Genomic DNA, 26076 nt, shown 5'->3' with positions numbered 1-26076 from the left:
AGCATTGTCCAGTTACCACAGTGATGGCACAAAACCATATCAGCCACACCCACAATTTATAGAACCGCAAACTCTTGCCAACAGAGTGTTGACGTTTCAAGAGAGATGGTTTCGCGATTTCCCCTGGCTACATTATAATCCATCAATAAAAGGAGTGTTGTGTTTTCACTGTAGCCAAGGGTTTTCAAGCCAGCCATCTTTTGGCCAAAGAGCTGATGCAGCCTTCATTAGTGCAGGATTTAGGAACTGGAGAAAAGGCATTGAAAAATTCACAGCACATCAAAATTGCCAAACCCACCGCTACTTTGTAATTGTAACAGCACACCAGCTAAATCCAATCAGTGTCCAGTTATGTCCAGCGCGTGGGGTAAACAGCTGGATGACGCAAGGCATTGCTTGATGAAAATTGTTAGTTCGGTGCGGCATGTAGTAAGACAGGGACAAGCCTTTAGAGGCCACACGGATGACAGTGGGAATTTATACCAGATTTTGAAACTTAGGGCAGAAGAGGATGATCCCATTTTACTGAAGTGGTTAACAGAGCGTACCACAATGTACACAGGCCCCAAAGCACAGAATGAAATTCTGAACATCATGGCCAATAGTCATTCGAGGCATTGCAGCTGAGATTAGGTCTCTTCCGATTGTACAATTTTCATTAATTGTTGATGGTACTCAAGATGTCTCTGGTGCTGAACAGGAGAATGTCTGTCTGCGTTATGTTGACCATGACCATGTCCCTCACAAGGAGTTTATTGGGCTATACAGGGTGTCGGAGACAACAGGCGAGGGCATTGCGAAAGTGCCAACATGTGTTGCTGAGGAAACCCGCAAACATATGCTCGGTTCTTTTGTTCAGTAGTGTGTATAGCAGTGGTTCTCAACCTTTTTGGGGTACTGGAACCCCTGCATATTTTGAGGCAAGGCAGGCAAGGTTTTGAGCGGTCCTCAGGGACCTCCACCCCCTCTATATTATATGTAAACTTACTGGAAACCTTGTGGTACTGACTACATTCATTACACTTTTTTATTTCACGGACCCCTTGCAATTAGTCCATGGACCCCTGTTTGAGAACCCATGGTGTAATTGATAGTTGCTCTTTTGTTTAGTAGTTTTTAGTACACTTACAAATGATTTATTTCATGTTATTTTATTTAAAATGGCATACTTTGTGTGACATACTTGTCCATAGCTGCTGTTTGAAGAGTTGAGACACTGAAGGATATTTTGTTTGATTTATTTGGGTTTTTCATTGAAGTAGTTATTTTGCTTTTAGAACTGTACTTATTTTAAGCTTTTTGTTCTTGCAAAGATATTGTAGACTCAGGCCAGGTGCACATATTTAATGACTATATAAATGTATCAGAAAAAGTCAAATTAAAAGGTCAATTCAATACGGAGACCAACTTTGTGATGGTTCTCAATGGAGATTCTTTTAGATGTGATCACACCATGTTCATTGTATTTATGAAAACTACACCCATACAGTGTACAGTACCATTGTCACCTACTGACCTTTCTTGATATTGCTGGTTGTAAGTACGAATACCTGCATACATACTGGACTGGTAAGGAGCACTGCTATAACTATTATTAGTAGTAGAATTATAATGATTTAAACATTTGAACAAGTTGGGAAAACCCTTCAGTTAACTACTGTACCTATCAATTATCCAGTTGTAGGAATTATGGTTCCTCAATATACATTTAACAACGTATGCTATGTGTTACAGCACTACTTTTGGTGTCCCCCTCAGGAATTGCTCTTGAGAAAATTTAATGTAATTGTCCCCTCCAAGGTTGATCTCAGATTTTCGCCCCTGAGTTACACATGGAGTAAAACAAACATACAGTCAATAATACAGTGAAAAATAAGTCTATATACAATATGAGCAAGTGAGGTGAGATAAGGGAGGTGAAGGCAAACAAAATATATATATAAATAAATAAAAATATAAAAGGCCATGGTGGCGAAGTAAATACAATATAGCAAGTAAAAAAAAGTTAAAAAAGTAGAGATAGTAGAGATAGAAAAAGTAGAGATAGAAATCATGGGGTGCAAAGGAGCAAAATAAATAAATAAATAAATACAGTAGGTAAAGAGGTAGATTGTTTGGGCTAAATTATAGATGGGCTATGTACAGGTGCAGTAATCTATGAGCTGCTCTGACAGCTGGTGCTTAAAGCTAGTGAGGGAGATAAGTGTTTCCAGTTTCAGAGATTTTTGTAGTTCGTTCCAGTCATTGGCAGGAGAGAACTGGAAGGAGAGGCGGCCAAAGGAAGAATTGGTTTTGGGGGTGACCAGAGAGATATACCTGCTGGAGCGCGTGCTACAGGTAGGTGCTGCTATGGTGACCAGCGAGCTGAGATAAGGGGGGACTTTACCTAGCAGGGTCTTGTAGATGACCTGGAGCCAGTGGGTTTGACGACGAGTATGAAGCGAGGGCCAGCCAACGAGAGTGTACAGGTCGCAGTGGTGGGTAGTATATGGGGCTTTGGTGACAAAACGGATGGCACTGTGATAGACTGCATCCAATTTATTGAGTAGGGTTTTGGAGGCTATTTTGTAAATGACATCACCGAAGTCGAGGATTGGTAGGATGGTCAGTTTTACAAGGGTATGTTTGGCAGCATGAGTGAAGGATGCTTTTTTGCGGAATAGGAAGCCAATTCTAGATTTAACTTTGGATTGGAGATGTTTGATGTGAGTCTGGAAGGAGAGTTTACAGTCTAACCAGACACCTAGGTATTTGTAGTTGTCCACATATTCTAAGTCAGAGCCGTCCAGAGTAGTGATGTTGGACAGGCGGGCAGGTGCAGGCAGCGATCGGTTGAAGAGCATGCATTTAGTTTTACTTGTATTTAAGAGCAAATGGAGGCCACGGAAGGAGAGTTGTATGGCATTGAAGCTCGCCTGGAGGGTTGTTAACACAGTGTCAAAAGAAGGGCCAGAAGTATACAGAATAGTGTCGTCTGCGTAGAGATGGATCAGAGAATCACCAGCAGCAAGAGCGACATCATTGATGTATACAGAGAAGAGAGTCGGTCCAAGAATTGAACCCTGTGGCACCCCCATAGAGACTGCCAGAGGCCCGGACAACAGACCCTCCGATTTGACACACTGAACTCGATCAGAGAAGTAGTTGGTGAACCAGGCGAGGCAATCATTAGAGAAACCAAGGCTGTAGAGTCTGCCGATGAGGATGTGGTGATTGACAGAGTCAAAAGCCTTGGCCAGGTCAATGAATACGGCTGCACAGTATTGTTTCCTATCGATGGCGGTTAAGATATCGTTTATGACCTTGAGCGTGGCTGAGGTGCACCCATGGCCAGCTCTGAAACCAGATTGCATAGTGGAGAAGGTATGGTGGGATTCGAAATGGTCGGTAATCTGTTTGTTGACTTGGCTTTCGAAGACCTTAGAAAGGCAGGGTAGGATAGATATAGGTCTGTAGCTGTTAGGGTCAAGAGTGTCCCCCCCTTTGAAGACGGGGATAACCGCAGCTGCTTTCCAATCTTTGGGAATCTCAGACGACACGAAAGAGAGGTTGAAAAGGATAGTAATAGGGGTGGCAACAATTTCAGCAGATAGTTTTAGAAAGAAAGGGTCCAGATTATCTAGCCCGGCTGATTTGTAAGGGTCCAGATTTTGCAGCTCTTTCAGAACATCAGCTGACTGTATTTGGGAGAAAGAGAAATGGGGAAGGCTTGGGCGAGTAGCAGAGGGGAGGGCAGTGCTGTTGACCGGGGTAGGGGCAGCCAGGTGGAAAGCATGGCCAGCCGTAGAAAAATGCTTATTGAAATTCTCAATTATAGTGGATTTGTCGATGGTGACAGTGTTTCCTATCTTCAGTGCAGTTGGAAGCTGGGAGGAGGTGTTCTTATTCTCCATGGACTTTACAGTGTCCCAGAACTTTTTTGAATTTGTGTTGCAGGAAGCAAATTTCTGCTTGAAAAAGCTAGCCTTGGCTTTTCTAACTGCCTGTGTATATTGGTTTCTAGCTTCCCTGAAAAGTTGCATATCACGGGGGCTGTTCGATGCTAATGCAGAACGCCATAGGATGTTTTTCTGTTGGTTAAGGGCAGTCAGGTCAGGAGAGAACCAAGGGCTATATCTGTTCCTGGTTCTAAATTTCTTGAATGGGGCATGCTTATTCAAGATGGTGAGGAAGGCATTTTTTTTAAATATCCAGGCATCCTCTACTGAAGGGATGAGATCAATATCCTTCCAGGATACATCGGCCAGGTCGATCAGAAAGGCCTGCTCGCTGAAGTGTTTCAGGGAGCGTTTGATAGTGATGAGTGGAGGTCGTTTGACCGCTGACCCATTACGGATGCAGGCAATGAGGCAGTGATCGCTGAGATCTTGGTTGAAAACAGCAGAGGTGTATTTGGAGGGCAAGTTGGTTAGGATGATATCTATGAGGGTGCCCGTGTTTACGGAATTGGGGTGGTACCTGGTAGGTTCATTGATAATTTGTGTGAGATTGAGGGCATCAAGCTCAGATTGTAGGATGGCTGGGGTGTTAAGCATGTTCCAATTTAGGTCGCCTAGCAGCACGAGCTCTGAAGATAGATGGGGGGCAATCAGTTCACATATGGTGTCCAGAGCACAGCTGGGGGCAGAGGGTGGTCTATAGCAGGCGGCAACGGTGAGAGACTTGTTTTTAGAGAGGTGGATTTTTAAAAGTAGAAGTTCAAATTGTTTGGGAACAGACCTGGATAGTAAAACAGAACTCTGCAGGCAATCTTTGCAGTAGATTGCAACACCGCCCCCTTTGGCCGTTCTATCTTGTCTGAAAATCTTGTAGTTGGGGATGAAAATGTCAGAATTTTTGGTGGTCTTTCTAAGCCAGGATTCAGACACGGCTAAAACATCCGGGTTGGCAGAGTGAGCTAAAGCAGTGAACAAAACAAACTTAGGGAGGAGGCTTCTAATGTTAACATGCATGAAACCAAGGCTATTACGGTTACAGAAGTCATCAAAAGAGAGCGCCTGGGGAATAGGAGTGGAGCTAGGTACTGCAGGGCCTGGATTCACCTCTACATCACCAGAGGAACAGAGGAGGAGTAGGATAAGGGTACGGCTAAAAGCTATGAGAATTGGTCGTCTAGAGCATCTAGAACAGAGAGTAAAAGGACGTTTCTGGGGGCGATAAAATAGCTTCAAGGAATAATGTACAGACAAAGGTATGGTAGGATGTGAATACAGTGGAGGTAAACCTAGGTATTGAGTGATGATGAGAGAGATATTGTCTCTAGAAACATCATTGAAACCAGGTGATGTCATCGCATATGTGGGTGGTGGAAATGAAAGGTTGGATATGGTATAGTGAGCAGGGCTAGAGGCCCTACAGTGAAATAAGCCAATAAACACTAACCAGAACAGCAGTGGACAAGGCATATTTACATTAAGGAGAGGCATGCTTAATCGAGTGATCAATAAGGGTCCAGTGAGTAGAGGTTGGTTGGGGTCACGGCGATCCAGACAGCTGGCCGGGTAGATGGCTATCGGTAGCAAGATAGCATAGGATGGAGGTCTATTTTTAGACACCTCGTGCGTTTCCATCGGTAGATTAGTGGGGTTCCGTGTCTTGTAGAGGGGATCAATCCAATTGGCAAAATAGATATAGTGACCCAAGAAAAAAAAAAAAAAAATTGTCCGAAATACTTATTAAGATAGCAGCCGATAAGACAGCTAACGATTAGCGGGCCCCAGGTGAGCGTTCAGGTAACGTCGCGACGGAGGTGCCATTTGGATAACTCCCTCGGGCAGATAACGTCGGCAGTCAATCGTGAAGGCCCGGTGGGGCTCCGTATCTGTAGCAAAAAAAAAAAATGGGTCCGGATAGGTGACTGTAGCCCAGGAATGGCTGATGGAACTCCTCAGCTGGCTAGCTCCGGAATAATTTAAGTTTGCTCCGGGATCGACGTAAGCCAATAGTCACACGGTTTGCAGCTAGCTAGCTGCGAAATCAAGGTGCAAATGTCCTGAGCCTGCGGCTGAAATCCGGGGAAACTGAGAGAAAAAAAAAAAAAGGCCCGGTATGCTCCAGTCCGAGTCGCGTTGCACAAAAGTGACGGTAGATTATCGAGCTAAAGGAATAGCTGATGACCACAAAACGTGGGCAGCTGAAACACCAACGCTAGCCAGCAAGCCGGCTAACTTCTGGGCAGCTTCAAATTAGTATTCGGCTAGCTTTCGGCTAACTTCTGGTTAGCTTTCTGGCTAACTTCTGATTAGCCCCTGGTTAGCTTCACTGTGGATTTTCAGATTTGAGGTAAATAATACTTTTTTGTTGTAATTGGTGAGGCGGGTTGCAGGAAAGCTTTTGTAGTTGAGTTCTTGGATAATAAAAAAAAATATAAAAGATATGCGAAGAAGGTGTAAATATATATATACAGGACAAGACAGTACGAGGACAAAAATGACGTCTGAACTGCTAAGCCATCTTGGAATACAATGCACATTAGACATGGCAAAATGTATACAATTGAATGATAATGAGCTTTAAAACAGTTAAAAGTTCTCTGTACCCCATGACAAAATGTGTAGAATTGCAGGAAATAAGCTTTAAACCTGCAACATTTTCTCTCCACCAATGAACAGTGCTTGTGTCCATAGAAATGGCCATGTAATATTCCCCAATGCTGGCAGGGGGGCCTGGGAAAAAAAGTTTGGGAACCCGTGCACTATATAATGCAACATTTTTTATGACAAAACCATCAGTAGAGTTGACACTCCAACATACATACACACACACACACACACACACACACACAGGCTAACACACACAAACACACACACACACACTCACACATAGAGACACTTTCACTCTTCACATAAGCTGCTGGTACTCTGTTTAGAGTAGAGAGCTGATTGCCTAGTCACTTTTGCCTAGTCACACCCAACCTACATGTACATATTATCTAAATTACCTCAACTACCTCGTACCCCTGCACATTGACTCAGTACTGGTTCTTCTTGTATATCGCCTCATTATTGTTTTTATTGTGTTACTATTTCCTTTTATATTTAGGCATGATGTTTTGATAACCATGTAAAACTCTCTCGGATAAGGTGGCTTTATTCAATATATTCGCCTGTATTTAACACCCCAAAATAAAATGCTAATTAGTTGCTAATATGGCACTCATAAACAACTACTGTACAAATGCCATGATGATCTGGATTAGTGGCGAAGGACAGAATCTCAGGGTTTACTTTCTAATGTTAGCTAAATGTAGTAATTAATAAATTGGCAAAATTTCTTTAAATTAACAATTTTGTGAACTGTCTTGTGCAAGTTTTTAATCGACACAATACCTGTTAGCAAAAGTGTCAGCTAGAGATGATGTGCAGGAGCTTGCAGGGATTTGTAGTCTTGCATGATGTCTATTTTGATGCTAATTAGCATTTTTGAATCTGAGAGTAAATAAAGCCAAATATATTGATATAAGTCACCTTGTCCGAGAGAGATTTACATAGTTGTCAAAACGTCAAGCCAGGGTTAGTCTACACGAAACACAGTCCTTATTTTTAGTGTTTCAAATATACCCTATGGGAAAAATGAATGGTGGAAAAATGATTGGAACCATTTCCATGTTTGACCGCTAGGTTTTATGGGTATTAAGACCTTCTTTTGTGGTGCTCTATTGTATTTGAGGAATGTGATTAGATTTTTAGCAAAAAGCAATTTCTCAAGCAAGAATTTTGCTAGGACTGTCTGGGAGTGGTCTGAGTGGGAAACTGAAAACTAGCTTTTATTGGCAGAGAGGTTTGGAACTATCTTTCTTATTGGTCAAATAACTCATTTACCGCTTGGGGATGTCACCAGGCAGGCCAAAAGGCCATTCCACCAAAACAGGCTGAAATTTCAGGCGTCTTTTCAAACAGCTCTTAAACCAAAAGGGTATTATCATAATTTTCACAATTTCACAATATTATTCCAACCTGTTAGTGTGGAAATATACAGTGGGGCAAAAAAGTATTTAGTCAGTCACTAATTGTGCAAGTTCTCCCACTTAAAAAGATGAGAGAGGCCTGTAATTTTCATCATAGGTACACTTCAACTATGACAGACAAAATGAGAAAAAAAATCCAGAAAATCACATTGTAGGATTTTTTATGAATTTATTTGCAAATTATGGTGGAAAATAAGTATTTGGTCACCTACAAACAAGCAAGATTTCTGGCTCTCACAGACCTGTAACTTCTTTAAGAGGCTCCTCTGCCATCCACTCGTTACCTGTATTAATGGCACCTGTTTGAACTTGTTATCAGTATAAAAGACACCTGTCCACAACCTCAAACAGTCACACTCCAAACTCCACTATGGCCAAGACCAAAGAGCTGTCAAAGGACACCAGAAACAAAATTGTAGACCTGCACCAGGCTGGGAAGACTGAATCTGCAACAGGTAAGCAGCTTGGTTTGAAGAAATCAACTGTGGGAGCAATTATTAAGAAATGGAAGACATACAAGACCATTGATAATCTCCCTCGATCTGGGGCTCCACGCAAGATCTCACCCCGTGGGGTCAAAATGATCACAAGAACGTTGAGCAAAAATCCCAGAACCACACGGGGGACCTCGTGAATGACCTGCAGAGAGCTGGGACCAAAGTAACAAAGCCTACCATCAGTAACACACTACGCCGGCAGGGACTCAAATCCTGCAGTGCCAGACGTGTCCCCCTGCTTAAGCCAGTACATGTCCAGGCCTGTCTGAAGTTTGCTAGAGAGCATTTGGATGATCCAGAAGAAGATAGGAAGAATGTCATATGGTCAGATGAAACCAAAATAGAACTTTTTGGTAAAAACTCAACTCGTCGTGTTTGGAGGACAAAGAATGCTGAGTTGCATCCAAAGAACACCATACCTACTGTGAAGCATGGGGGTGGAAACATCATGCTTTGGGGCTGTTTTTCTGCAAAGGGACCAGGACGACTGATCCGTGTAAAGGAAAGAATGAATGGGGCCATGTATCGTGAGATTTTGAGTGAAAACCTCCTTCCATCAGCAAGGGCATTGAAGATGAAACGTGGCTGGGTCTTTCAGCATGACAATGATCCCAAACACACCGCCCGGGCAACGAAGGAGTGGCTTCGTAAGAAGCATTTCAAGGTCCTGGAGTGGCCTAGCCAGTCTCCAGATCTCAACCCCATAGAAAATCTTTGAAGGGAGTTGAAAGTTCGTGTTGCCCAGCAACAGCCCCAAAACATCATTGCTCTAGAGGAGATCTGCATGGAGGAATGGGCCAAAATACCAGCAACAGTGTGTGAAAACCTTGTGAAGACTTACAGAAAATGTTTGACCTCTGTCATTGCCAACAAAGGGTATATAACAAAGTATTGAGATAAACTTTTGTTATCGACCAAATACTTATTTTCCACCATAATTTGCAAATAAATTGATAAAAAATCCGACAATGTGATTTTCTGGAATTTATTTTCTCATTTTGTCTGTCATAGTTGAAGTGTACCTATGATGAAAATTACAGGCCTCTCTCATCTTTTTAAGTGGGAGAACTTGCACAATTGGTGGCTGACTAAATACTTTTTTGCCCCACTGTACACTGCTCAAAAAAATAAAGGGAACACTTAAACAACACAATGTAACTCCAAGTCAATCACACTTCTGTTAAATCAAACTGTCCACTTAGGAAGCAACACTGATTGACAATACATTTCACATGCTGTTGTGCAAATGGAATAGACAAAAGGTGGAAATTATAGGCAATTAGCAAGACACCCCCAATAAAGGAGTGGTTCTGCAGGTTGTGACCACAGACCACTTCTCAGTTCCTATGCTTCCTGGCTGATGTTTTGGTCACTTTTGAATGCTGGCGGTGCTTTCACTCTAGTGGTAGCATGAGATGGCGTCTACAACCCACACAAGTGGCTCAGGTAGTGCAGCTCATCCAGGATGGCACATCAATGCGAGCTGTGGCAAGAAGGTTTGCTGTGTCTGTCAGCGTAGTGTCCAGAGCATGGAGGCGCTACCAGGAGACAGGCCAGTACATCAGGAGACGTGGAGGAGGCCGTAGGAGGGCAACAACCCAGCAGCAGGACCGCTACCTCCGCCTTTGTGCAAGGTGAGCACTGCCAGAGCCCTGCAAAATGACCTCCAGCAGGCCATAAATGTGCGTGTCTTTTGAATTCTAGAAATATTGTCTACATATACACAGACGAAGGCTATGCATCTTTTTAAATAGTAAGTTACCCATGGGATTATTCAAATACATTTTGACCATTTAATTATAATGGAAACCTGCACAGAGGACCCCAGAGGTATCAAGCACATGCATATAGGAGTAGGCTAGAAGAACCCTGACTCAGTTACTTTACTGATGATACACCAGTGCAATATCAAGTGTCAGATATTGAATAAGCTTTCCATGAGAATGATACCAAAGCTCTCTAATATATATTGTTATATGCGGTTTCTAAGGAGATTCCTTTTACACAATACTTTCCCACATTTTGTAAATACTGGGCAAAAAAACACATACAAGCCCATAAATACATTCCTCTAGTTACAGTTACTGCAGGCCAGTCGGTGAGCGATATAAGAGTTCAGCCAGAAGATGTCCCCATTGCCTCCGTTGTACAATAAAATTATATATTTTGCAATGAGGAGCTGCAACAGAAATGTCCCGGATTAGATCGTAAACAACCATGGATCTGCAGAGGACATCACTTTAGATGACAGGTTATAGAAATCACTACCCACGGTGACACTCACTATTATAGCATCATGTGCATTTACAACATCGCGTTCAGAATAGAAGGGATTGAGTTGTATGACCGTTGATGACCGTTCCGGTGATTGTCACCCACGAATCTACCGCGGGACATTATATTGCATGTGTGAGTATACATACATCCGCGTGATGAGGTAGCCTACCACAGTTTTAGTGTTGTTATCATTGAGTGCTCTTCGGGTATAATTATGACAGTATGTTAGCCCATAAAGCTACAGCCTAAATATCGCATTAATAGCTTTTTGAATCTGCAACGTTTATTGGGCTAGCCTGAAATGTTTGCTCTTCATTGCCGAATAATAAACATGAAATTGTTTATTAGGTGAAAATATATACTGTAAATTGCTATATTGTAGCGCATGAATCCTGTTTATTACTGTTACTGTGTAGATTTAAACAGTATTTACATGAATTGAAACAACATGAAAGGCTTGGCTTGGACTGATCATTTTGACTACACCGAGCAGAGCATGCACTTGAAAGCAGAACGCATCAGCTTCAGCATCAATTCTTCGCTATTGGTTGGCGACATAAAGTAGCCTTCATTTAAATACATGGTCCTGTAAACGTCACAAAATAAAAGTACACATGACTACAAGAAAAATAACCTAATAAGACCAAATAGACCTCTGAAATGACAACATTTCTGTTATACATATTACTCTATATATCAAAAATGTTAATTGTAATCAGTAGTCTTGTCAGTTTCAGGTTGGATGATACAAACATGGTTGAGGAACGGTGTGCAAATGTTCCGTGAGTTTTGTCACTTTAAATCTATGTAAGAGCTATGAGTAATGCTCAGTCACAGTGGTTTGATAATAGGAGGGTAAAGGCCAGCCACTACTACACAGTAGACAGGATTCACACCATATGAGTCACAGTCCTCCTTGCTCTAAGCTGTGTTCTAACTGTCACATTCTATTTTCTAGTTCTATGTTCTAAACCCGCTCACATCCACATGACTGTGAACATGGCACCAAGTGTTCCGAGCTGACACTGTGCATTTTCCATCCATACTCTGGTCATTCATTCAAGCATAAATGTAGGCTAGGTCTTATGATGGAGGTTGTTTAGTAAACACTGTGTCAACTGGCTTTCTCTGTCTCCGTCTCCGTGTGTGTGTGTGTGTGTGTGTGTGTGTGTGTGTGTGTGTGTGTGTGTGTGTGTGTGTGTGTGTGTGTGTGTGTGTGTGTGTGTGTGTGTGTGTGTGCAGGGCCCGTCTACCTCCAACCCTCTCCTATTCTACACATTTTGCCATGGGGAAAGAGACATTTGCACAGTTTTAAAGCTAATTCCCTGCAATTCTACACATGTTGCCATTGCTTATGATGTGTTCATATGCAATCTGGAGGGCCCCTGACCTCCAGGTGGCCCCGAACCAAGATTATTTTGTGTATGTTGGGGCCCCTGGAGGTCAGGCTTGTAACACAAAGAGTTCTCTCAGAAGAGATTCACTCAGCAAAATAACTAGCATTTCACTCCTACTCTTCTGCACATTGAGTTTTCTCACTAACTCAAGTGGGAGTGCAGTCAGTAATGAAATCATGCAGTTTATCTCTGGCTTGGAAACACACGCTGATACTAACACTATAACATCTGTTTATATCCAGCAGGGTGTTGAAGAGGAGAGGAATAAGCTCCTTGGTGAGCTGATCAAGGGTTTTCGAGGATCAGGGAGAGCCCCAAACAACCCCAACAAGAAGACCAGAATACAAAGAAATTAAATAATAGACTGATGATACGACCTTCTACTCATACTTTCCCAACTGCAACAACAACAACAACAACAACAACAAACTGGTAAACCTAGAACATTGGATCCCACATTTTATTAAGCTGACGTAAAGCTCTTGGGGTTTTCTGTGACCCATAGAGTAATCCTGAACCAAATCAATGTCTCTAGTCAGAATCCAATACTAGTAAGTGGCAACCCTAAAGCAGCCAGCCACATCCCTCCTGTGGGCCCCGACCCACCGTTTGGGAACCACTGAGTTGGAGGAGAACAACAGCGTGAAGGAGAGGATGGGTAACAAGAGCACCAGCCCCTCCAGAGACCCAGACACTGAGACGACTCAGAGAGAGGAGAGAAACAACACTGGGACTGCCTCAGGTAGCCTAGCACTCCACATATAGCACACGTCTCGTTCAGTACTGTATGTGTAGTATATGGGACATATTTACTGTGTAGTATATCTGGGTCACCTACCTCAAGCTGTTTCAAAAGACAAGCACAAATTGTATCTTTGCTACTAGAGCACTAGAATGTCCTTACTCTTTATGGCTGCCATGATAAGACCTTAAGAGTTGCCTCAAAATGTAAAATCAAACAGATTATTTAAAAATGTTACACCTATTCATTCTACTGCGTGCCTTTTAAAATGTTACAGCTATTCATTCTACTGCGTGCCTTTTAAAATGTTACACCTATTCATTCTACTGCGTGCCTTTTAATATGTTACAGCTATTCATTCTACTGCGTGCCTTTTAAAATGTTACAGCTATTCATTCTACTGCGTGCCTTTTGATATGTTACACCTATTCATTCTACTGCGTGCCTTTTAAAATGTTACAGCTATACATTCTACTGCGTGCCTTTTAATATGTTACAGCTATACATTCTACTGCGTGCCTTTTAAAATGTTACAGCTATTCATTCTACTGCGTGCCTTTTAAAATGTTACACCTATTCATTCTACTGCGTGCCTTTTAATATGCTACAGCTATACATTCTACTGCGTGCCTTTTAAAATGTTACACCTATTCATTCTACTGCGTGCCTTTTAATATGTTACAGCTATACATTCTACTGCGTGCCTTTTAAAATGTTACACCTATTCATTCTACTGCGTGCCTTTTAAAATGTTACAGCTATTCATTCTACTGCGTGCCTTTTAAAATGTTACACCTATTCATTCTACTGCGTGCCTTTTAAAATGTTACAGCTATTCATTCTACTGCGTGCCTTTTAAAATGTTACACCTATTCATTCTACTGCGTGCCTTTTAATATGTTACAGCTATACATTCTACTGCGTGCCTTTTAAAATGTTACACCTATTCATTCTACTGCGTGCCTTTTAAAATGTTACAGCTATACATTCGACTGTATCTCTATTCATCAACTTTGTATTGCACATGACATTGTGTGTGCTTTCAGGAAGTGGTCCCCCAGGCCCCAGCCCTGACCTGCTAGCCTCACTACAGTCATTGGGAGAACACGATGACCACACACTGATGCCACAGTCTCTACACCAGGTGTGTTTGTTTGTGTGTGTGTGTTTTCACCCTCACACAGTCCTCTGTGTTCAGGTCTTCTGTGGATTGGTCCTCTGTGTTCTGGTCCTCTGTGGATTGGTCCTCTGTGTTCTGGTCCTCTGTGGATTGGTCCTCTGTGGATTGGTCCTAAGGGCTGATTGTGTTTTGAACCATCCTCTTCTGTCACCAATTTTTTGCAACTGAAACATCTTGCCTTTACGTTCTGATTTGTTTTCGTTTGTAGGGAGAATAAATCATGCTTTAAGAAATGTAATCATTACATTTTACATTTTAGTCATTTAGCAGATGCTCTTATCCAGTATTTATCCACTGATTTACAGTTAGTGTATTCATCTAAAGATAGCTAGGTGAGACAACAACATGTCATCGTTTCCCTCATTAAAGTAGTTATCAGCTAATTCATTGCCAGTAGGACAAGACAAGCACATTTTTAAATGTACTCCTTGGGATTCATTTCAGATACTATTTGATGCCCTTTCTCGGTACACTGTTCTAATCTTATTCTGTTACTGCGTTCCCATAGTACTGTAACAGCCATGTAGTTGTTTGTCTTTCTTCGCCAATTCTGGTCATCACGGAACAAAGAGCCAGCTATGATTTAGACACCCCGTAGAAAGGTCCGGCAACATTGATACACTAAGGGCTGCGTCTCAAATGGCACTCTATTCCCTACATATGGTCCTTCCATATGGGCCCTGGTCAAAAGTAGCGCTCTATACAGGGAACAGGGTGCCATTTGGGACGGGCCTTTTATACACTGATACAGAAGACAGAGTTTCTCTGTGATCAGACTGGTACAATCAGTGGAGCATTGGCAGAATAACTGGCCAAGAGAAGTAAAGTCCTTGTAAACAGGCAGTGACCTCTATGGGAAATCGCATGGCATCTGGAGTATGTGTGTGGCTCTACAGAGTTGAGGCAGGGACAGGCAGAGTTGTTTTGAGTTCTGCTGCGCGTCATGTTATAAGTGAACCTGACACACAACGGCTTGTTATTTACCACGTGACATCTGAGTCCCATCTTGAGTCTTCTTTCCCTATACCTTCCAATACTTCATTACCAAGCACGAGAATATCTATTCTAGAGTCTGCAGCTAAAGCAAGCACACTGTTGTTCTTCAGCAAAAAACTTTCTAATTAAATGAATTACTTTCTAAATAAACTATCTAGTTTATGTATTTCCTTTATGTAACATATTGAGAACACATTATATTTTTAAGTAAAGCCCTGACATACAAGTCTGATTCTGAGTGAGTGATCCAAGTAACAGAATAAGCAGGTTGGTTTGTATATATTTTCCCCCCCTCTCAATTCAATTTCAATTTAAGGACTTTATTGGCATGTGAAACATATGTTAACATTGCCAAATGTTAACTCTTTCTCTCTCTCTTGCTCTCTCTCTGTCTCGTTCTTCACAGATAGCAGAGGCCTACTCCCTGGATGAGGACTGTATCCTTGCCATCACATTGCTAATACTTATCTCCACTATGTCTTTTGTTTTAATGGAGCTGTTGAATTGCAGTGTATTTCTTTTAAAGCTTTGGGAACTGTGTTGACACTGATTTAGGATGTCACTCTGGGAACTGTGGTGACACTGATTTATGATGTCACTCTGGGAACTGTGGTGACACTGATTTATGATGTCACTCGGGGAACTGTGGTGACACTGATTTATGATGTCACTCTGGGAACTGTGGTGACACTGATTTATGATGTCACTCGGGGAACTGTGGTGACACTGATTTATGATGTCACTCTGGGAACTGTGGTGACACTGATTTATGATGTCACTCGGGGAACTGTGGTGACACTGATTTATGATGTCACTCTGGGAACTGTGGTGACACTGATTTATGATGTCACTCTGGGAACTGTGGTGACACTGATTTATGATGTCACTCTGGGAATTGTGGTGACACTGATTTATGATGTCACTCTGGGAATTGTGGTGACACTGATTTATGATGTCACTCTGGGAACTGTGGTGACACTGATTTATGATGTCACTCGGGGAACTGTGGTGACACTGATTTATGATGTCACTCTGGGAACTGTGGTGACACTGATTTATGATGTCACTCTGGGAACTGTGGTGACACTGATTTATGATGTCACTCTGGGAACTGTGGTGACACTGATTTATGATGTCACTCTGGGAACTGTGGTGACACTGATTTATGATGTCACTCTGGGAACTGTGGTGACACTGATTTATGATGTCACTCTGGGGACTGTGGCTTTAAAATCCCAGTATTTTTTTATAGCGTCATCCATTTTCTGAATTGTGCAGCAGCTCAGTGATGTCATCTTCAAAACACCAGATGCTGTATATATTTGTCAGAAGTTTGTTAATATGATACTGTCTTTTGAATCCCAGAGTTGACAGCCTCAGGGACAGCTGTTATTGGCTGTTGTGGTATCTGGTTTCCTTAACTGCTAGTGGTTATCAGACCAGTGGGCGGTGCAGTTCCTGCAGCTGGAGAAACTGTACCATGAGCGCCTCCTGTCCAACCTTGCCACCCTGCAGGAGGACTGGGGTACTGCACTCTACTCCACACATCTGTTCTGTCACTGCAGCCTGAAGTCCTGAACCCATCACTGACAAAATATAACCCTGTCATTCTTCCAATTGCACTGTGTCTGAGTGTGTGTGTGTGTGTGTGTGTGTGTGTGTGTGTGTGTGTGTGTGTGTGTGCGTGCGTGCGTGCGTGCGTGCGTGCGTGCGTGCGTGCGTGCGTGCGTGTGTTAATCATAACCTGTGTGTGATGTGTGCTTTCAGAGAGCCAGTGGAGAGAATGTAACAGAGTAGCAGAGAGCACCTCCCCAGCTGAGACCAACAGCACTGGACAGGAACACATAGAAATACTGAGCCAGATCTGCAGGACGCACCAGAGGTAAGCTAGATACTGGTGGACCATAACTTACTGATGTGTTATAGTGCTGTTCTAGAACTGGGACTAAATGCACAATCACTTAGACAGTTAGTTGCAGCAGTGGTACTGATTGTGTCAGTAGAAGGGAAAGCAAATCATGCCTATTTACTTTAGTTTGTCACAGTCTGTCACCACCCACAATACTACCGCTCCATACAGGGATCAAAGGAATTTGAACAACAAACACTGTCTGCATTTAAATGTATATGTTCATTAATACATGATTTATTAGCTAAAGTCATAATATGTGAGATCATACCCTATGTTTGAATGTTGAACATAAGCATCCCACGCTAGTGGTTGTTGTCTAGACATGAAACCACACCTTAATTAACTAATGCTCATTTAATTGACTTACTTACTCTACTAAGCTATAGACTCAGATATGTTTTCAGTCACAGAACCCCTCCCATGTGTCTTGGTGTGTTAGAAGGGTCGTTCCATGAAATGAGTGCCTTTTTGCGTCCCTTTGGTATTTCAAGTAGAAATTGTGCACAAATATTGCATTTTAAAAGCCTGTCTTATTAAATTAAGTGCCCTTTAATATAGACCTTTTGGAAAATTCTATAAATCTGATTTTGAATATGAATAAAGACTTGCTACAGTGCTGAAATTGTCCCTCTGTGCATCCTATGTGACTTCTAGGAAGATTTTAACCCATGTAATCCCAACATTTCTCCAAGTTTTCACCATCATTGTAAAGCCCTAGTCATTTCTGAAGATAACTATTTATTTCATGTGTTTCATTTTACGGTAAAAAAACCCAACAACCTGGCCCTCATTTTAAGTTCAACCCTCTTACGTGAACTGAATTATCTTTTTAATATCGTGAAATTCTTCCTTTTTAAATATTTTTGTTTCTAAAGAAATGTTGAACATCTAATCATAGTGTAAAAGCAGGTGAGCTGGTTTTACTCTTTTTGACCATGTTCTGGTGTTTAGTGTTGGAAAACTGAGCGGGTCGAGCAGAACACGTCAACCCTGTTACCCAGAGATAGACAGGCTAGACATTTTTTCTAAATGTTTTAGTTTTGTGAAGCTTGCATTCAAGTGCCCCTCCCTGTTGCACACAACAAGCACATGGGGATTTATGGCTGATTTACAGTAAGACCAAATTGTCAACCCCGTTACTTTATTTTTTGAGATGGGAAAATGTTTTTTTTTTTAATTCAAACTTTTTTTTAATGAGTTATACTACTGAAAAGGCACCTAATTGGTTGAACGACCCAGTGGCTTGTGGTAGATTGATTCAGCTGGATGCCAGACACCAACTTACTGTAGTGGCCTCCGGTCATGTTAGCTTTAACATTTTTAAATCAAATTTGCTTCAAAACATCAGTTTACCCAATCTGTCTCTGTCTCTCTCTCTCTCTCTCTCCCTCTCTCTCTCTCTCTCTCTCTCTCTCTCTCTCTCTCTCTCTCTCTCTCTCTCTCTCTCTCTCTCTCTCTCTCTCACGATAGACCAATGCTTAGTGGTAAGAAAATGGTAAGAAAATACATAACATGCTTCTTAATCCATCACATAAGATGAGTGTTTTTGTGGTATGACATTCATGATAGAGCTGTTTTTTCCCCCAGAGCATGGCAGACACGGTGCTGAAAGACAGCCACAACACCAGGGGGCAGTATGATGGGAGAGAGAAAGAAAGGTCACCATCCCATCATGGAAAAGGTCAACACAAAACACATCATATGAATTCCTAAATCAATATTATAGTATGGCCACTTATCCTAGAGATGTGAATACGAGGTTGATGAGTGTAGTTTGGTTCAATAAGGGCTCATAAAATGGAATCTAATGACAGATGATGCTTCCGTACTATCTCAACTATATCTACAGTACTTTTAGTGTGTTAGTGTGTGTGTGTGTCTGTCTATGGTGAAGCCAGGTGATCAGTAGTACTGTAATCGATCTGCTGATCATCTCCTATTCATCTGCTGTTCGTTCGCCGTTCGTTCGTCGTGTTTGAGGGACCACCCTGCCGGTGGCCATCTAACTGATGTCACTTTTACGTGATTCTACATGTAGAACCGGTTTGCACTCGGTTTGTAAATTACGTCCGACACTCTGTTCAGAGGTGCTGAGTACTCTTAGCTGGCAAACGCTACTGGTGTGTCCGTGCTTTAAGCAACACTTCTCTTGTCTCTGCAGTCAGAGTCAACAACCCTGTAAGACAGAGTGAGGAGGATGTTAAGGAGACCACGTCAACAGGAGCTGTCCCTAACATGGCTGAGGAGGAGGGAGGAGGGGAGGGAGAGCGAGGAAAGGAAGAGTTGGAGAAGGAAGGGCAGGGGGTGGATGAAGAGGAGGTGTTTGAGGAGAGTCCAGAAGAGGAGGTGCAGGTGGTGGAGTGGCCAGCGGGGGTTCCCCAAGCCTCAGCCAAAGACCTGGACAAACTGTCTCAAGTGGAGGAGGTGAGGAAACACTGAGACATTAATGGCCTCATGTTTACCGCATTATCTCTCTGTCTCTGTATCTTCTCTCTCTGTCTCTGTATCTTCTCTCTCTGTATCTTCTCTCTCTGTCTCTGTCTCTTCTCTCTCTGTCTCTTCTCTCTGTCTCTGTCTCTGTCTCTTCTCTCTCTGTCTCTGTCTCTTCTCTCTCTGTCTCTTCTCTCTCTGTCTCTGTCTCTGTCTCTGTATCTTCTCTCTCTCTCTTCTGTCTCTGTCTCTGTCTCTGTCTCTGTCTCTCTCTGTCTCTTCTCTCTCTGTCTCTGTCTCTTCTCTCTCTGTCTCTGTCTCTTCTCTCTCTGTCTCTCTCTCTGTCTCTGTCTCTGTCTCTGTATCTTCTCTCTCTGTCTCTTCTCTCTCTGTCTCTGTCTCTTCTCTCTCTGTCTCTGTCTCTTCTCTCTCTGTCTCTTCTCTCTCTGTCTCTGTCTCTTCTCTCTCTGTCTCTGTTTCTCTCTTCTCTCTCTGTCTCTGTCTCTGTCTCTCTCTTCTCTCTCTGTCTCTGTCTCTGTCTCTCTCTTCTCTCTCTGTCTCTCTCTTCTCTCTCTGTCTCTGTCTCTTCTCTCTCTGTCTCTGTCTCTTCTCTCTCTGTCTCTGTCTCAGCATGTTCGTTCTGTCTCTGTCTCTTGTTTGGGAGGGGACACACATCTTGGATTGACACACAGCCCTGGACAGGCTCAAGGGTGCCCAGAGAAGTCTTGTTAGAGGAGCTGGGTCTGTAATCAGAGTTGGCTGTGTTTGTTACTTCATTCCATGTTCTGTGCCACACCAAGCGACGTGGCCATGGGTGGAACTCAGTGAGATTTGAGGACAGGACACAGAGGCTATGATGTCATTAAAGGGCCACAATAGACGCCTGTAGAAAAAATAGCTCACATACAGGTCCTATTAAATAAATCAGTCAATGGTTGTGACAATGACGTCCTCAAATGACAAAACATTACAACCTTTTTTAGACCTTGAATACAGTTTGCGTTTCCTGCAACAGCAGGGTGATCAAAACCTACATCTGTGCATTATTGCAGTTTGTTGTGTGAACATACACATCATTTCACCTCTAGGTGGCCCTATTGAGCTGGTCAAATGTAGCTCTCTATATAGGGAACATGGTGCCATTTCAGATATAGCCTTTTCCATCTATTCCCTGTCATAGTATCTCTGACTCCCGGCACTCTGCTCCCCTCCAGAGCTCCTCAGCAGACGGCCTGGTGTCCATTCTAAAGAGGAGGAGGGCATCGTTAGATGGCCTGCCCCCCGAGGGTCCCGATGCAGCCAAACACAACTCCAAACGTAAGGTGCACTTCAGCCAGCCAGAGGACGGCATGGAACCAGGTATGAATCATCCCAAAAACAACCTCTGTCTTCTCACACACATGTTTTAGTGGACGCTCTTATCCAGAGCGACTAACAGTAGTGAGTGTATATATTTACATACTGGTCCCCTGTGGGAATCAAACCCACAACTCTGGTGTTGCAAGCACCATGCCCCTCCCCCCACACACAGTCTATACAAGCTATACGTATTATAAATTAATACAAATATAATAACATTGTAGTAACACCTCATACCATCTGTGTATACCATCTGCACCATGCACCATTATCTTGTTCAAAATATGAATTAGTATGTTTTTTTCTCTGTGCAGACGAGGTGGGCGGAGACTCGTGTTTGATCCTGCTGTTGTTGTGCCTGGTAACCGTGGTGATCAGTCTGGGCGGGACGGCTCTGTACTGCACCCTAGCGGACACATACAGTAGCATCTGCATTGATTTCTCTCACAACGTAGACTTTTACGTTGTGCACGTACAACGCTTCCTGGATAGGCTCAGACACTGGATGCCCATGTGATCATAGTCAGGACATACAGTCATTTACTGCTGCAGTCAGGACATACAGGCAGGACATACAGTCATTTACTACTGCAGTCAGGACATACAGTCATTTACTGCTGCAGTCAGGACATACAGTCATTTACTGCTGCAGTCAGGACATACAGTCATTTACTACTGCAGTCAGGACATACAGTCATTTACTGCTGCAGTCAGGACATACAGTCATTTACTGCTGCAGTCAGGACATACAGTCATTTACTGCTGCAGTCAGGACATAGTCATTTACTGCTGCAGTCAGGACATACAGTCATTTACTGCTGCAGTCAGGACATACAGTCAGGACATACAATCAGGACTTAGTCTACTGCTGCAGTCAGGACATACAGTCACTTACTGCTGCAGTCAGGACATACAGTCAGGACATACAGTCAATTACCTACTGCTGCAGACGATATAGACTCAGTAGCCCACTGTAGCAGTCTATGGACTAAACATACAGAAGAACCTACCTACTGTAGCAGTCTATGAACTAAACATACAGAAGAACCTCCCTACTGTAGCAGTCTATGGACTAAACATACAGAAGAATCTGCCTACTGTAGCAGTCTATGGACTAAACATACAGAAGAACCTACCTACTGTAGCAATCTATGGACTAAACATACAGAAGAACCTGCCTACTGTAGCAGTCTATGAACTAAACATACAGAAGAACCTCCCTACTGTAGCAGTCTATGGACTAAACATACAGAAGAACCTGCCTACTGTAGCAGTCTATGGACTAAACATACAGAAGAACCTACCTACTGTAGCAGTCTATGGACTAAACATACAGAAGAACCTACCTACTGTAGCAGTCTATGGACTAAACATACAGAAGAACCTGCCTACTGTAGCAGTCTATGGACTAAACATACAGAAGAACCTGCCTACTGTAGCAGTCTATGGACTAAACATACAGAAGAACCTACCTACTGTAGCAGTCAAGGTCATAAGGTCATTGATGTTCTGTGGAAGGGCCTGAAATAAAGACTGAACGGGCTTATGATCATTGACCCAACAGGAGACAAAGTTACAGACGTTTTTACCGACTGACATTTCAGATGCAGTCAAAACTGTTTCCAGAACACTGGCTCCCATCTTGTTTTTAACCTCTTGTTTTAACTTGTGGACGCTGCACAAAAGAGCTCCCAAAACCACAGAGGAACAAAGCATAGCATTGTAGGGTACAGGTAACTGCCAAAATAAAGGAAACACCAACATAAAGTATCTTAATAGGGAGTTGGGTCACCACGAGCCGCCAGAACAGCTTCAAAGCACCTTGGCATAGATTCTACAAGTGTCGGGAACTCTGTTGTAGAGATGTGACACCCTTCTTCCACAAGACATTGTTTGTTGTTTTGTTGATGGTGGTGGAAAACACTCCAGAATCTCCCTTAATCCCATAAGTGTTCAATTTGATTGAGATTCTGGAGACTGATACTCAGACAGACAGACAGACAGACAGACAGCATGATGGGATGTTAATTGCTTAATTAACTCAGGAACCACACTTGTGTTGAAGCACCTGCTGTCAATATACTTTGTATCCCACACACACACACACACACACACACACACACACACACACACACACACACACACACACACACACACACACACACACACACACACACACTTTAAACTCCCTATGCTCCTTTTAGACTGTTTTTTCAAAGTCACTTAGATCCTAAAATAGGGGGCAACAGCATTTTTATACATGACCCTAAGCATGATGGGAAGTTAATTGCTTAATTAACTCAGGAACCACACCTGTGTGGAAGCACCTGCTGTCAATATCCTTTGTATCCCTCATTTACTCAAGTGTTTCCTTTATCTTGGTAGTTACCTGTATATTCCAGTTCTAATTTTTTTATGAGAAAATATGTTAATCTGAATTTGTAAAGATGTTTATCTGAAAAACAGATACAATTCGATAAACAGTAAATCTGTTTGCGGGGAATAATAATAAAGGTATACTCTTTAAAAAAAAGTATGTATGTCTATGTAGGTATGTGTATGTATACATGTGTATATGTATGCATACGTGAATGGATATATATATTTGCCCCAAAAAATATGGGGGGTTGGAAATGATGCAGACAATTACATTGGAAGCAACATTCTTTCCGCAATATTAAGCTGATCCACCCCCCAAATAAAAAAAATAAAAAATAAATAAATCTGTTTATCTGGATTTGAGAGCCTCATAGTAAAACTTGGGGTACAGTATGCTATTAAAAAACAAAGAGTTGTTGGGAATTGAAAGGACACTTCCTCCTCGACTTGTTGCCTCGAGTCCTTGACTCCTTGACTTGTCAAATATAGCCTACATGTTGTACATTTTGCAGATGTTTTTGTACGTGGAGACTTGGGTTTGGAATTACTCTTACATTCCTCTGAAGGAACTCATGGTTGTTGACCACTGCAAATGAAAGTCCATATTTGTGAAGAACTTCTCTCTGGAATTGGCACATTGTGAAGTAATTTGCTGATAACCGATTAACGATATCAATACAAATATGCATGATAGGTACTGTATGTATGGCTCTTGGTATGACAAAATGAACTAAGGTCAATGTTCATACAGCAATGCATTTTAATGTAGTCATGACATTCAGTACTGTACTTACTCAACATCTCAGGCACTTTTGTCTAGTTGTGCTGCTCATGTATCCGTACAGCCCTTAATGTCCTTTATTTGTATTTTATTCTATGAGTATATTTTAATGTATTCAATACAAATCCATTCCCTTGCTTTCATGAATAGACGTTGTTTACGTATATCTACTGTACGTCAAGGATCTCCAAATCAGAGATCTAGTGGGTGTGCAGGCTTTCATTCCAGCCCAGCAGTAACACCTGATTCTGCTAACTGTGGTCCAATCTGAAGACTATATTGCAGGGCTGGATCAAAATCATGCACACACAGTATCTCTCCAGGACCAGAGTTGGAGAACCCTGGTCTAGACCCAGTATCTCTCCAGGACCAGAGTTGGAGAACCCTGATCTAGACCCAGTATCTCTCCAGGACCAGAGTTGGAGAACCCTGATCTAGACCCAGTATCTCTCCAGGACCAGAGATGGAGAACCCTGGTCTAGACCCAGTATCTCTCCAGGACCAGAGTTGGAGAACCCTGATCTAGACCCAGTATCTCTCCAGGACCAGAGTTGGAGAACCCTGATCTAGACCCAGTATCTCTCCAGGACCAGAGATGGAGAACCCTGATCTAGACCCAGTATCTCTCCAGGACCAGAGTTGGGGAACCCTGATCTAGAACCAGTATTTCTCCAGGACCAGAGTTGGAGAACCCTGATCTAGACCCAGTATCTCTCCAGGACCAGAGTTGGAGAACCCTGATCTAGACCCAGTATCTCTCCAGGACCAGAGATGGAGAACCCTGATCTAGACCCAGTATCTCTCCAGGACCAGAGATGGAGAACCCTGATCTAGACCCAGTATCTCTCCAGGACCAGAGTTGGAGGACCCTGATCTAGACCCAGTATCTCTCCAGGACCAGAGATGGAGAACCCTGATCTAGACCCAGTATCTCTCCAGGACCAGAGATGGAGAACCCTGATCTAGACCCAGTATCCCTCCAGGACCAGAATTGGAGAACCCTTATCTAGACCCAGTATCTCTCCAGGACCAGAGTTGGAGAACCCTGATCTAGACCCAGTATCTCTCCAGGACCAGAGATGGAGAACCCTGGTCTAGACCCAGTATCTCTCCAGGACCAGAGATGGAGAACCCTGATCTAGACCCAGTATCTCTCCAGGACCAGAGATGGAGAACCCTGATCTAGACCCAGTATCTCTCCAGGACCAGAGTTGGAGAACCCTGATCTAGACCCAGTATCTCTCCAGGACCAGAGATGGAGAACCCTGATCTAGACCCAGTATCTCTCCAGGACCAGAGATGGAGAACCCTGATCTAGACCCAGTATCTCTCCAGGACCAGAGTTGGAGAACCCTGATCTAGACCCAGTATCTCTCCAGGACCAGAGTTGGAGAACCCTGATCTAGACCCAGTATCTCTCCAGGACCAGAGATGGAGAACCCTGATCTAGACCCAGTATCTCTCCAGGACCAGAGATGGAGAACCCTGATCTAGACCCAGTATCTCTCCAGGACCAGAGTTGGAGAACCCTTATCTAGACCCAGTATCTCTCCAGGACCAGAGATGGAGAACCCTGGTCTAGACCCAGTATCTCTTCAGGACCAGAGATGGAGAACCCTGATCTAGACCCAGTATCTCTCCAGGACCAGAGATGGAGAACCCTGATCTAGACCCAGTATCTCTCCAGGACCAGAGATGGAGAACCCTGATCTAGACCCAGTATCTCTCCAGGACACACAGTGCTTCGTTGACTGACAGTTGTGTTCTCCTGCTGGTTCAGACAGCACAGAGAGCACACACAAATCTGTGTTTGATGGATTGTGTTTGATGGAAGTCCCAGTTTCCCATGGAATGTCCCAGACTTCTGTTCTATCTATTGCCTCTGACATTGTTGTTTTTGGTCAATGTCTTATTTTCTCTTTCCATGCTCTCTAAATGGCTGTGGTTGAGTAATGTCAATGAATCTTGCCTCTAATTTGCACTGTATGTTGTTTACTATTGTGTTGCATCATGCAATCCATGTTTATATGTTGCAGTATTTTTGTTGACTTGTTTTCTCAATGGAATATAAATGATATCAAGAAAACTTGGTATGTTGATGTTATTTTACAGTTCACACTGGCATGAGTTGTGCAACGTTGTGGCCTACACACAGTGCCT

General features: G+C 42.9%; 1 protein-coding gene across 5 annotated transcripts; it reads left to right on the top strand.

Annotated features, from left to right (window-relative positions):
- Positions 1 to 10626: 10626 nt before the first annotated feature.
- Positions 10627 to 26002, top strand: LOC129825389 (consortin-like). 5 transcript variants are annotated; one of them, XM_055885463.1, is made up of 12 exons: positions 10627 to 10872; positions 12380 to 12569; positions 12673 to 12879; positions 13926 to 14023; positions 15462 to 15492; positions 16494 to 16580; positions 16823 to 16937; positions 18438 to 18462; positions 18555 to 18648; positions 19129 to 19391; positions 20612 to 20756; positions 21071 to 26002. In XM_055885463.1, the coding sequence occupies exons 3-12, from the start codon at positions 12792 to 12794 to the stop codon at positions 21271 to 21273; spliced, it is 1149 nt and encodes a 382-aa protein (XP_055741438.1). In that variant the 5' UTR covers positions 10627 to 10872; positions 12380 to 12569; positions 12673 to 12791; the 3' UTR covers positions 21274 to 26002. The 5 variants fall into 5 exon arrangements, with proteins under 5 accessions (XP_055741438.1, XP_055741435.1, XP_055741436.1 ...); XM_055885460.1 differs by adding an exon at positions 11472 to 11522 and having other exon boundaries at positions 12380 to 12879; XM_055885461.1 differs by having other exon boundaries at positions 12383 to 12879.
- Positions 26003 to 26076: the final 74 nt, after the last annotated feature.

This window comes from Salvelinus fontinalis, chromosome 27, assembly GCF_029448725.1.
Source record: "Salvelinus fontinalis isolate EN_2023a chromosome 27, ASM2944872v1, whole genome shotgun sequence".
Lineage (NCBI taxonomy): Eukaryota > Metazoa > Chordata > Actinopteri > Salmoniformes > Salmonidae > Salvelinus > Salvelinus fontinalis.
This window is presented reverse-complemented; position numbering and strand designations above follow the sequence as displayed.